The 12107-nt window shown below is 39.6% G+C and overlaps 1 protein-coding gene across 5 annotated transcripts in view; it reads left to right on the top strand.

The window, feature by feature from the left end:
• The window catches only part of MICU3 (mitochondrial calcium uptake family member 3), a 120755-nt gene that overhangs the window by 36171 nt on the left and 72477 nt on the right, over positions 1-12107 (top strand). For 4 of the 5 annotated variants that reach the window (XM_050947788.1, XM_050947787.1, XM_050947784.1 and 1 more), the window contains exons 3-5: positions 2381-2412; positions 3632-3718; positions 11139-11217. In XM_050947788.1, coding sequence (XP_050803745.1) covers positions 2381-2412; positions 3632-3718; positions 11139-11217 — 198 coding nt within the window. The remainder of the gene's footprint in view (positions 1-2380; positions 2413-3631; positions 3719-11138; positions 11218-12107) is intronic. The other variant, XM_050947786.1, reaches the window with a different exon arrangement.

Genomic DNA, 12107 nt, shown 5'->3' with positions numbered 1-12107 from the left:
TCTTATTGCCAGTGGGGTGCATTACCTGATCTCTGTTGCAGAAGTCCACCTGGCTGATATTGCAAGTCCAGTGTAAGCTCTCCCAGGATATGCTATTGACATACACCAAGGGAGGAGATTCTGAAGTGGAGTAGCTGCTTTTCCCTTCTGAACTCAAATGCAGTAAACCTTATTTGAATCAAAATCCTTTGAATGCATGTAGTTAATCTCTGAGGCCAGAGACAGTACTAATCTGCACATCCTGCTAATCTATAAACCCTTAGAGATGCCGTCAGACTTGTTGATTAACTTTACAAAACTAGTAGCATTAGGAGACTTCGGAACTGAAAGTAATTATTACAGGGATAGCGTAAGAGTGTGTGGCTAAATGTAAGAGGATGAAATTAAGGTGGTAGCCCTGCTGTTTGAGTTATTTTAAAATTAGAGAGGGGAAGGGCTAGCAAATGTACAATGTGAGCAATGCCATGGGGGGAAGGACTGGATGACTGTCTGGTATTAGATCTTTCCCGTTTCCAGCTTCTGATTCCATGAACATTTGAGTTCTAATCTTTTACTGCCTCGTTTGCTGTGTAGACTTCGAATACGCCACTGATTTGCTATGTGGAACACAGCTATTGTAATTTTCTGGGTCTGTTTCCTTTTCTGTGAACTGAACTAATATTTCACAGAGGTGTTGTGAGCATTTAATTAATTAAAATTTGTATATAGCTGTGAAAATGTAATTATTTGTATTACTATTATTGTTCCTATTGCTATCATTTTGAAGAGATCGCTAGCTGTCTGCCCTGTTCTATTGAACATAGAATTACATGGAATGATGACTTTTTCAATCAAAGATTAAATATTAAATAAAATCATGTCTTTAATTTTTTAAACTTTAAACTGCTATGGTTTGGGCTTGTAAGGGCTGTTCATATATCTTATGGAGAACATAGGAGAGCAGAACTCACACTTAAACTTTCAGTGGATGAACACTAGAAGAGCTTTGAGTTTTGTCAGAAAGCAAAAGTGCCCTTTGAAGAGTAATAGTAGTAGCTATTTACTTTTGCTATATAGAAAAGCTAATAATACTAGACTTGGATGAGATTTCTGGTAGAATAAATACAGCTATTGTGACTGACTTACCCTGGAAATCTTATAAACCTTGGAAAAGTCAAGAGTGTGTTTACTTCCTTTTTGATTAAACAGTGACTGAACATTGGATAATAGTAGTATGGTAAAAATGTGAAATATTTTTCATAACTAAACATTTAACTTTAGACAGTTGTAATAAAATGATAGTATAAAATAAAAGCTATAACTAGCGTTAAAATTATATTCCTATATTTCTAGTGAAGGATTGGGTTTATGAAATAAATCAGAGTGTATTATCTGAAACTGTTTATGAGAAGTCAAGCTTGTAATTCTATGAAAGTTTACACTTTCAAAAAAACTTTGGAAAGAGAAAGAAATAGAATTGTGTTCTGCTCTTTTAACTTCTGATCTAACTCAACAAAATTTATAGACAGCCAAATGCTGAGCTGTAGGGTTTGTGTGTGTTCACATGCCCAATATAAAATTCCACTTGCTTGTCTAGAATGGCAAGCTTGCCATTCTAAAGTAATGTCTCATGATTGACAAATGTTTTCTGTTCAAAATACTCTTCTGTCCTTGCTCCCCCCCCCCAACTAATACAAATGCAAATCAGCCTATATCAGAGTGAGTTGACTTTTTAAAAGATGTACAGTAGAGAGATGGCTGTAATCCATATTTAAGATTTTAAACACAAAGTTACGTGAAGAACTGTCCATTTTGCTACATGTTTGGCTTGATAATACCAAACCTTATGGGGATGGTGGTGTTGTCACAGACTTTCTGAGGTATGAACATAACCAAGTTGTCATGTTTAAATCTCAATATGAGAAATGGTACTTCTCATAAATTAATTAAATTCCATTGTAGCTGCTGTGTTGAATTGCTATGCAATTCTGACAAAAAACTCCATGTGTGCAAAGTTAAGGTTGACCAGTGGTATCTCTTGCGCTTCCAGAACCCTGAGTTCAGCAAAACTCTAAATTAGGAAAACCAGAAAATGGGGTTAAGGTACATGTCCGTGCAACCTTATCTCTGCTCTCCTGGAGCTGACATTAGCCACTGGGTGGAATTTGTATCAACTACATCTCATGCTGTTAGGTGTAGCTATATTGAATGATGGAGGTATCAGCTGGAGAAGCTTGGCAAAGCTGTGATTGTAGTATGAGGTGATCTGGGGGTGTGGGTGAGCCCATCTTCCTGACACCCATATATATGATCAAAAGAAAGAGGTTCATATGTACTTTCCAAGGGGATAAATCTTTAACTGATCCCATTCCATTCCATTAATTTTTCTCCCTCATTTCAGGTGCTAAAAAGTGGAGGTCTCTTTCAAAACAGGTGAGCAATAGTTCCTTCTGTATCTTGCAACCTTACATTTCTCCAGATATGAGTTAAGTAAATATATGCTACAAACTTGCAACCAAAAGGAGAAAGGATTAGACAATTTTGTTTTTGTGGGTGGGATTTTGGTGGATAGAAAAAACAACTGTGTTCAATTTAAAAAAAAGTTACTTGTCCCAATAAGTAGATGAATAGAATTCTGGAAAACTGGATTAAGCAGCATGTAAAAAGAGCATGAGCCTGTTCTGTTCTATATAAGACTCCATGTTAATCCATATACCATGTACTGGGAGGAAGGAGTGAGTGAGACTAACTGACCGAGATCCCATAGTCTCCTAAAGCAGTGCTTCTCAAAGCCGATCTGCTGCTTGTTCAGGGAAAGCCCCTGGCGGTTCAGGCCAATGGGGGCTGCAGGAAGCGACGCGGGCCAAGGGATGTGCTGGCCGCCCTTCCCGCGGCCCCCCTTGGCCTGGAGTGGTGAACTGCGGCCAGTGGGAGCCGCGATCAGCCGAACTGCGGACAGGGCAGGTAAACAAACCAGCCCAGACTGCCAGGGGCTTTCCCTGAACAAGCAGCGGACCGACTTTGAGAAGCACTGACCTAAAGGAAGTGATGAGGTTTAGAAGTACTATGTATTACAATGGGGTCACCTGCCTGTAGCACTCTTCTGACATCACCAGGTTGCTGAGTTTGTCAAAGTCTACTTCTCCTAAGGGCTAAATCTGCCTGTGGGAGGAGCCTGTACTGATGAGAGGGGAGGGTACCCCTTCCACTGCTTTCTAGCTGCGCAGGAGATAGGGGGCAAAGTGGGGATGAGAGGCTGGCATGCTTAGTTTCTTCTCCCACTGCCATTTGTTTTTAATTTTGTAATTATAAAAATCAGGCTTTCATTGGTTCAGCTAACTTTTAGACACGCCACATTGAATTATCTAATCATTTGAAATAACTAGCCTTTTCTAGTTCTCATATTAGTCATTTCATTCTAGAGCATCTTACTCAGAATTCAAAACTAATTGGGTAATTGAGTAAGGTGCTTTGATATTATTCGGTCTTCAAGAGTATCTCAACTGTGAGAAGATTATTCAAGAATAGAAACAGTATGATATGGCCCAAGTGCATTTGTTCAGATCAGGTGACCAATTTGTAATTGGAAGTTTACACGCTTTTAAGCAGGGCTGGACTCTGGCTTTTTTGTTGTTTTGTTACCTTCTCCCAGGATGCAGTATTTGCTGCTGAAGCAACTGAAAAAGATCCATGTGGGGTCAAAAGAACAAGCACCTCTGTTCTGATTTCATCTAGCCAGGCAAGAGAGTTTGGGGAACAAATGACTCTTTTCCTTCTACACCCTCTTAATGACTGTCACAAAACCATGAGAAGGATTGTCCTAACGAGTTTCTTAATCTGATTGCAAAACTGGTTACATTGTAAGCTACTCCTTCTGCTTCCCTGCCCCATGGCTGTGTGGAAGTTTATGGAGGCTAGATACACTGTTCTTTAAGTGTAATGGGTACTTACGCCCCATCTCCTCCAACAGGTTGATGTCTTTGAGAAAGCAAAAGATACTTATTCCCTATTTCTCAAACTGGTTGCCAGGAGCTTGTCCCTACCTCCATCCCTATGAGTCTCCCAAGACTTTCTTCAGCAGCAAATATTGCCTTCAATATTTCTGTTAATATCTATTGTTGAAAGAAGAATTACTCCATGATCTCTGTTTGTGTACGAAAACTATTCAAAGTACTGCAGGAGTTGCAGAATAACATTTCAGCAAAAATACAACCATATTTGCAGAAATCACAACGGGAAATAGTCTTTTTGTATTTATGCACTGTATATTTCAATACATTTGTCCAAGTATTTACATTTCCAATTTCAAGGCGTATGAAAAAAATAAACTATTAATTTTTATAATATAAAAACTGTTGATCATGTTTTACTCAATCTTAGCAATCATTAGTAGTTACCCACCACTCTAGTGTTACAACAGTGTGCGTTACATTGGTAGTGAACAACTAGCAGCTAACGGAGGAGTTTCTGTGGGAGTTTTCCCTGAGAGGCGAGTGGTGATTTTGTGTTCTGGATGTGCAGTTTTGATTTGTGAGTGAGCTGTTCCAAGTATGTGACTTGATCCAATGCTTGCTGATAGCCCTTAACAATGGGATAGTGCTGACCTAGGACTTGTCTACACTTGAAATGCTATAGCATCGCAGCTGCAGCACTACTGCTTTGCCAGTCTAGTACTTCAATGTAGACACTTGCTATAGTGATGGGAGGGGTTCTTCCATTGGTGTAGCTAATCCACCTCTCCGAGAGGCAGTAGTCAGTCAATGGAAGAATTCTTCTGTCACCCTAATGCTGTCTACACTCCTGAGCAATGTAGTAGGATCGACTTAACTTTTGAGTGTAGACTTGGCCCTATTTTGGCTAGTTTAAAAGTATGTCATTAGTTAATATTGGAGCAGCTAACAGCTCAGTTTCTGTGGGAGTTTGTAGGTGAGAGGATTTTTGTCTTTTTTTTTTTCTAGGAGTAGGGACTAGAAAGAGAAGATGATGATGGCTACATATGCAACATTAGAAGTGATCTGAAGAAGAGAGGATGTGAAGATGGTTGGATGTGGAAACTGGGTCATACATAATCCTAGAGTGGGTATCTGATGGAAGCTGCTTATGCATGAAATGTCACCAATTAGAATTCCTGGCAGAAAAGATCCAAGGATCCAAGATTAGATGATGATGGAATTCAGACAGAGATTTGAAGTTATAATGGAGATGAGGTGGTACAGACAACTCAAGATTTGCGGACAACTGCTGAAAAAAAGGACCGGGAGGGTGGACTGCCAGAAGACGAGGATGATCCATTGAAGAGCATGACCACAAGGACAATGCAGAAGAAGAGACTGGCTAGTGGAAGTGAAATAGAGTTGAATAACAAGTTTACTGCACTGGAGAATGAGAAAGAGAAACAGACAGAAGTTGTGGTGATGCAGAAGAAGAGAAGGGAAGCAAGTCTATGCATAAGGAAGGAAGAGACAGTGGAGGTAGTCATGGCCTGGAACCCAAGATAAAATGAGGATGATTTACAGGTGACTGAGAGAGAACATAAGACAGATTTATACCAAAACCAGGAAGAGACTGTGTCACTGGGGACACTAGTCCATACTGAGAAGAATTGACCACCAGACCATATCCAGAAAACAGAATAGTGTTTTATCTGCCAAGAGCAAGGATAAGAGATGTGGATGTGAGATTAGAAAGGATCCTGATGGGAGTGGGGAAAAATCCATTGAGTGTGCTGCATATTGGGATGAATGATACTGCTAGATTCCCACTGGAATGGATCCAGGACAGTTATGTTAGTCTTGGTAAGATGCTCAAAGAAGTGGAAGTTCAAATGACTTTCAGTGGGATACTTCTGGACCCTACAGAAGGAGAGTGAAGGTGTAGCAAAATAAGTAAGATCAACAAGTGGCTCAAGGATTAGTGCTGAGGAAGGTTTTGGGTTAATCAACCATTGCAAGGCATTTACAGAGGAAGACTGTTCTCGCCTGATGGACCCCCTCCTCTCTATTAGAGTGTTTGGAGTATTAACCTTTTGGGATCAAGGCTGACACAGTTGTTAAGAAGGTCTTTAAACTAGAAAATGTGGGGCAGAGGCTGTGAGAGATTGGTGTAATCTCCATGCCTGATTTCAATACACAGGAGGAGGAATGGAGAGCTTATTTTAGAAGAGAAGACTAAAATTGCTTGAATGGTTTAGCCTAGCATAGACTTTAGGGTCACAATGGACCAACATGATCATCTAGTCTGACCTCCTGCACAAAGCAGGCCACAGAACCCTACCCATCCACTTCTATAACAAACCCCTAACCTATGTCCGAGTTATTGAAGTCTTCAAATTGTGGTTTGAAGACCTCAAGCTGCAGAGAATCCACCAGCAAGTGACCCATGCCCCACGCAGCAGGGGAAGACGAAAAACCTCCAGGGCCTCTGACAATCTGCCAAGGAGGAAAATTCCTTCCCGACCCCAAATATGGCGATCAGCTAAACCCTGAGCATGTGGGGAAGACTCACCAGCCAGCACTCAGGAAAGAATTCTCTGCAGTAACTCAGATCCCATCCCATCACAGACCACTGGGCATACTTATCCGCTGATAATCGAAGATCAATTGCCAAAATTAAGCTATCCCATCATACCATCCCTTCCATAAACTTATCAAGCTTAATCTTAAAGCCAGATATGTCTTTTGCCCCCACTACTCCCCTTTGAAGGCTGTTCCAGAACTTCACTCCTCTAATGGTTAGAAACCTTCGTCTAATTTCAAGTCTAAACTTCCTAGTGTCCAGTTTATACCTAGTTGTTCTTGTGTCTACATTGGTACTAATCTTAAATAATTCCTCTCCCTCCTAATATTAATCCCTCTGATATATTTGTAAAGAGCAAGCATATCCCCCCTCAGCCTTCTTTTGGCTAGGCTAAACAAGCCAAGCTCTTTGAGTCTCCTTTCGTAAGGCAGGTTTTCCATTCCTCGGATCATCCTAGTAGCCCATCTCTGAACCTGTTCCAGTTTGAATTCATCCTTCTTAAACGTGGGAGACCAGAACTGCACACAGTATTCCAGATGAGGTCTCACCAGTGCCTTATATAATGGTACTAACACCTCCTTATCTTTGCTGGAAATACCTCGCCTGATGCATCCTAAAACCACATTAGCTTTTTTAACGGCCATATCACATTGGCGGCTCATAGTCATCCTGTGATCAACCAATACTCCAAGGTCCTTCTCCTCCTCTGTTGCTTCCAACTGATGTGTCCCCAATGTATATCTAAAATTCTTATTATTAATCCCTAAATGCATGACCTTGCACTTTTCACTATTAAATTTCATCCTATTACTATTACTCCAGTTTACAAGGTCATCCAGATCTGCCTGTATGATATCCCGGTCCTTCTCTGAGTTAGCAATACCTCCCAGCTTTGTGTCATCCGCAAACTTTATTAGCACATTCCCGCTTTTTGTGCCAAGGTCAGTAATAAAAAAGTTAAATAAGATTGGTCCCAAAACTGATCCTTGAGGAACTCCACTAGTAACCTCCTTCCAGCCTGACAGTTCACCCTTCAGTATGACCCGTTGGAGTCTCCCCTTTAACCAGTTCCTTATCCACCTTTCAATTTTCATATTGATCCCCATCTTTTCCAATTTAACTAATAATTCCCGATGTGGAACCATGTCAAATGCCTTACTGAAATCGAGGTAAATTAGCAAAATGAAGGCTGAGGGGGATTATGATTGCTTTCTATAGAAATACATAAGGTGAATAGGTATCAGGGAGGGAGAAAAGCTGTTTAAGCTGAAGGACAAATGGGTATAAACTGTCTCTGAACAAATTCAGGCTGGAAATTAGAAGGTTTCAAGCCATCAGATGAGTGAGATTCTGGAACAGCCTCCCCAGTAGGAGCTGTGGGAGTAAACAACTTTCTTAGTTTTAAGAGAGAGCTTGTCAAAACCTAGTCCTAGATTTGGACCTTAGCGTCCAAAATATGGGGGTTAGCATGAAATCCTCCAAGCTTAGTTACCAGCTTGGACCTGGTAAAGCTGCCACCACCCAAAAAATTAGAGTGTTTTGGGGCACTCTGGTCCCCCCAAAACCCTTCCCTGAGGACCCCAAGACCCAAATCCCTTGAGTCTCACAACAAAGGGAAATAAACCTTTTCCCTTCCCCCCTCCAGGTGTTCCTGGAGAGATACACAGAAACAAGCTCCGTGAATCTAAACAGAGGGATTCCACCCTCCCCGTTTCCAGCCTTGGAAAACAGAAGTACCGAGAGCTAATCTCTCTTCCCCCCTCACCCAGAGGGAATGCAAAGTCAGGCTAGTAAATCTAACACACACAGATTTCCCCCTGATTCTTCCTCCCACCAATTCCCTGGTGAGCACAGACTCAATTCCCTGGAATTCCCCACTAAAGAAAAACTCCAGCAGGTCTTAAAAAGAAAGCTTTATAAGAAGAAAGAAAAATACATAAAAATGGTCTCTCTGTATTAAGGTGACAAATACAGGGTCAATTGCTTAAAAGAAATATGAATAAACAGCCTTATTCAAAAAGAATACAATTCAAAACACTCCAGCAACTATACCCATGTAAATACAAAAGAAAACAATAGAAACCTTACTGCCTTACTATATTTGTACTTACAACTTGGAAATAGAAGATTAGAAAGCAGGAAACAGAAATCCTCTCATAGCCGAGAGAGAGACAGACAGAAGACAAAGAACTCAGACACAAACTTCCCTCCACCCAGACCTGAAAAAGTCTGGGTTCCTGATTGGTCCTCTGGTCAGGTACTTCAGGTTACTTTTTTTCAGGTGAAAGAGACATTAACCCTTAGCTATCTGTTTATGACAGAGCTGGATAAGTATACGAGTCAGATTGTGTGATGAAGTTCCTTGAGATTGTAGGATCTGGGCTTGACATCCTTGGGGGGTACCTTCTGGTTTTTCTTTTATTCCTAAAATCTCATGCTTCAGGGCTTCTGCCAGTCTCCTGCAGGGATCAGGAAGGGATCTCCCCCAATATAATTGTTTTGCTTGTTTCCGCTGAAGCATCGAGATGGCCACAGCTGAAGATGAGAGCGGATGGGGTGGTGCTTTGAGTTGGAACTCGGCATTTTCTCTGTCAGATGCTTAGCTTACTGGTTCTTGCTCACATGCTCAGGATCCAACTGATTGCCATATGTGATGTTGGGAAGGAATTTTTTCCCAGGTCAAATTGGCAGTGGCCTAGGGTTTTTTTCACCATGCTCTGCAGTCTGAGGTGAGAGTCACTTGCTGGGTATATCACAATTAATCATTTCCCTACCATTGCAGGGGCCTTAAGAATTGGTGCACCTCAGTCCCTGCTGTTCTCTGCCTGTGTCACATAATAGCTTAGTCTCCTAAGCTGTAATACTTCGGTCTACTTTTGGGTGTTGTGTTTAGTGTGTTGGTGGCCTGTGATATACAGGATGTCAGACAAGATGATCTTCTAGTCCCTTCTGGGCTTAAACTCTACATCATTTTTTTCAATCCAGCTATGTATCACATCCCTCAAATATATGCTGACAATTGTAACTAACTGTATAAATCTCAAGAGACAGGGTGGATGGTAATATCTTTTATTGACCCAAAGAAAGCTTGTCGCTTTCACCAACAGAAGTTGGCCCAATAAAAGACATTACCTCACCCACCTTGTCTCTTCAATATCCTGCGACTAACACCGGCACAACAACACTTTAAATATCTCAAAATATAACAATTTGCCTTTTGTTTGTTTGGCTTCTGTTATGCTTCTGGTTAATCTGAATGAAGTTCATGCTCTGTTACTCAGAGTGGACTGTGCAGACTTCTGCATCCATGTAGACCCAGTTGCATGACTGAGTACTTTATTAGGAAGAAATGGCACTAGATCTAAAAGTAGCAAGCTCTTTTGTTTTTGTACAGTGTTCCCAGACAGGATCTTTAGTTTGGGTACCTTATCATATGTATCTCTCCAAATGGATTGCCTTCAATAAATAATATAAATTCTACACTTTTTTGTTTACTGTAGTCAGACTACAGTAAAATCTGTTCTCACTTAAATTTTAATTTTTGTTAATTATTAATAATCCAAAATCAGAAATCTGCAATTTATTTTAATATAGTAATTAACCAGATTACCAGGAGTAGAGCTAAGTAAATAATTTTTAGAAAACCATTTGACAAATTGTAGCACTTTCTGTTTGTGCATTGTCTTTGAACAAATCATGATTTTAGTAGATTTATTTATCTGAAATTATTTCTGCAAATAATTATTGTTCTGTAGATTATTTACCAGAAGCTTGTAGTGATGATTTGAAAATCAAAATGTTATGGATATGAAGGTTCCATAATATGTTTCTTCGCCTTGACTGGATGTGTAAAACTCATGTGAACCATTCCTGCAAGGTGTGGGAATGCCTCTTGAGAGTACTGAGCATTCTCAACTCATGTGAAACTCAGCAGAAGTTAAGGGTGCTCATCTGACAAAATTCTGCTCTTATTGATACTGGTGTTAAATTGTTGTATGTCTGTTGACTTTATTGGAATTAGTGTCATTTGATTTGCACTTTTCATTGGTGTAACTGAGAGCAGAATGTATCCTGGTATCCCTGCAAGGTGCTGAATGACTCGTAAGTCTGAGGAAGCCCATGATCAGGTTTCTAGTGTGAAATTTGTTTTGGTGTAAGTGAAGTTAGACATCATAAAAGCAATGCAACCAAATCTGGGGCCTGAGCCAAAGCCCACTGAAGTCAGTGGAGTCTTTCCATTGACTTCAATGGCTATGGATCAGTCCCCCAATAAAAATACATTAGTGAATGAGTTGTAGCAACAAATTGAAAAGTTCCGTCATGCATAAGGTGTACAGAGTTACATATAAGACCCCAGTCCTACAAACTGGTAACTATGAATACAGATTTGCTCATGAGCCTGGTGTCAGGACTACTGACATGAGCAAACCTTACAATGTGTTTAAGTGTTTGCTGGATCAGGGCCAGTGTGCTTTTCTAAGCTTAAATTTTTCCACCTACAACTGCCATATATTGGGAATTAAGTTAAATAGGAAGTTTATGTAAAATTCCTTGTCTCTAGTCTTGGTTTCTTAGATTTCACTATTTAATCTGATAAAGACTTTACCAACTGCTTTGTGTTTTTTAATTTTTTTTTCTTTCAGGAATTGAATCAAATACTTATAGAGACACCCCCAGTTTGGAAAGGATCATCAAAACTTTTCCGTAATCTTAGAGAGAAAGGTGAGGAAGATTTATTTTACTTAATGACTTTACTGCATCTATTTTAGATTCTGTATAGTAGAAATATTGTTGCTAAAATATGCACTTTTAAGCTGAACCCTTAATTTTTTTATCCAGAAAGAGGGAAAATAGTTGTCTTTTGTATTTTAGAGACTGGCAAAATTTTCTTCAACATCTGCATTGTTTGATCATGATTGTAGCTGCCGTAGGATTGCTATATGTAGTACTAGCTGAATCTGGAACAGTTTTTTGAAGTGTGTTGTGTTGATATTTAAATGTTTCAAGTTTAATTTTGTCCTTCTAATGAGAATTACCCACAAAAGAGACATAGATAAAATACTTTAAAGGATACAGAATGACTTTCAGTTTTGGTAGATGCAAAAATAGTAAAGTGTATTGATTTCCTTGAAAAACTTCACAGTTATTCATGTTCCCCACAACACTAATTGGTAACTTTTAAAATCCCATATATTACATCGACTATTTAATCAAGAAAATCAGATTTATGCATTAGCAATTTCTAAAATTCTGCAGATCAAGGTTTTGACTTCTTGAAAATCTTCATAGCTTCTGACCATCGAACTTCACATTAATTATTGGGAAAAGATATAATCTCACTCCAGGTCTCTGATATATTTTTTAAAAAACTCATATTCAATAAAAACCTGCTGGTTTCTGTACTATGGAAACTCATAAAAGCCATCCAAATTAATCTGTTTAGTCTTGCGTTTGTTTTCACAGTAGCAGAAGACTCATGGAGTTTTTTAATTAAATCTGGTCTTAAGCTAGTTAAGTCCGACAACTATTACAAGATGGTACAAACAAAAATATTATCTATTACAGCAGGTTGAATAAAGTGATCTTGAAATACTAGTCTGCCTGAGCTGGTG

Source organism: Gopherus flavomarginatus, chromosome 3, assembly GCF_025201925.1.
Source record: "Gopherus flavomarginatus isolate rGopFla2 chromosome 3, rGopFla2.mat.asm, whole genome shotgun sequence".
NCBI lineage: Eukaryota > Metazoa > Chordata > Testudines > Testudinidae > Gopherus > Gopherus flavomarginatus.
This window is presented reverse-complemented; position numbering and strand designations above follow the sequence as displayed.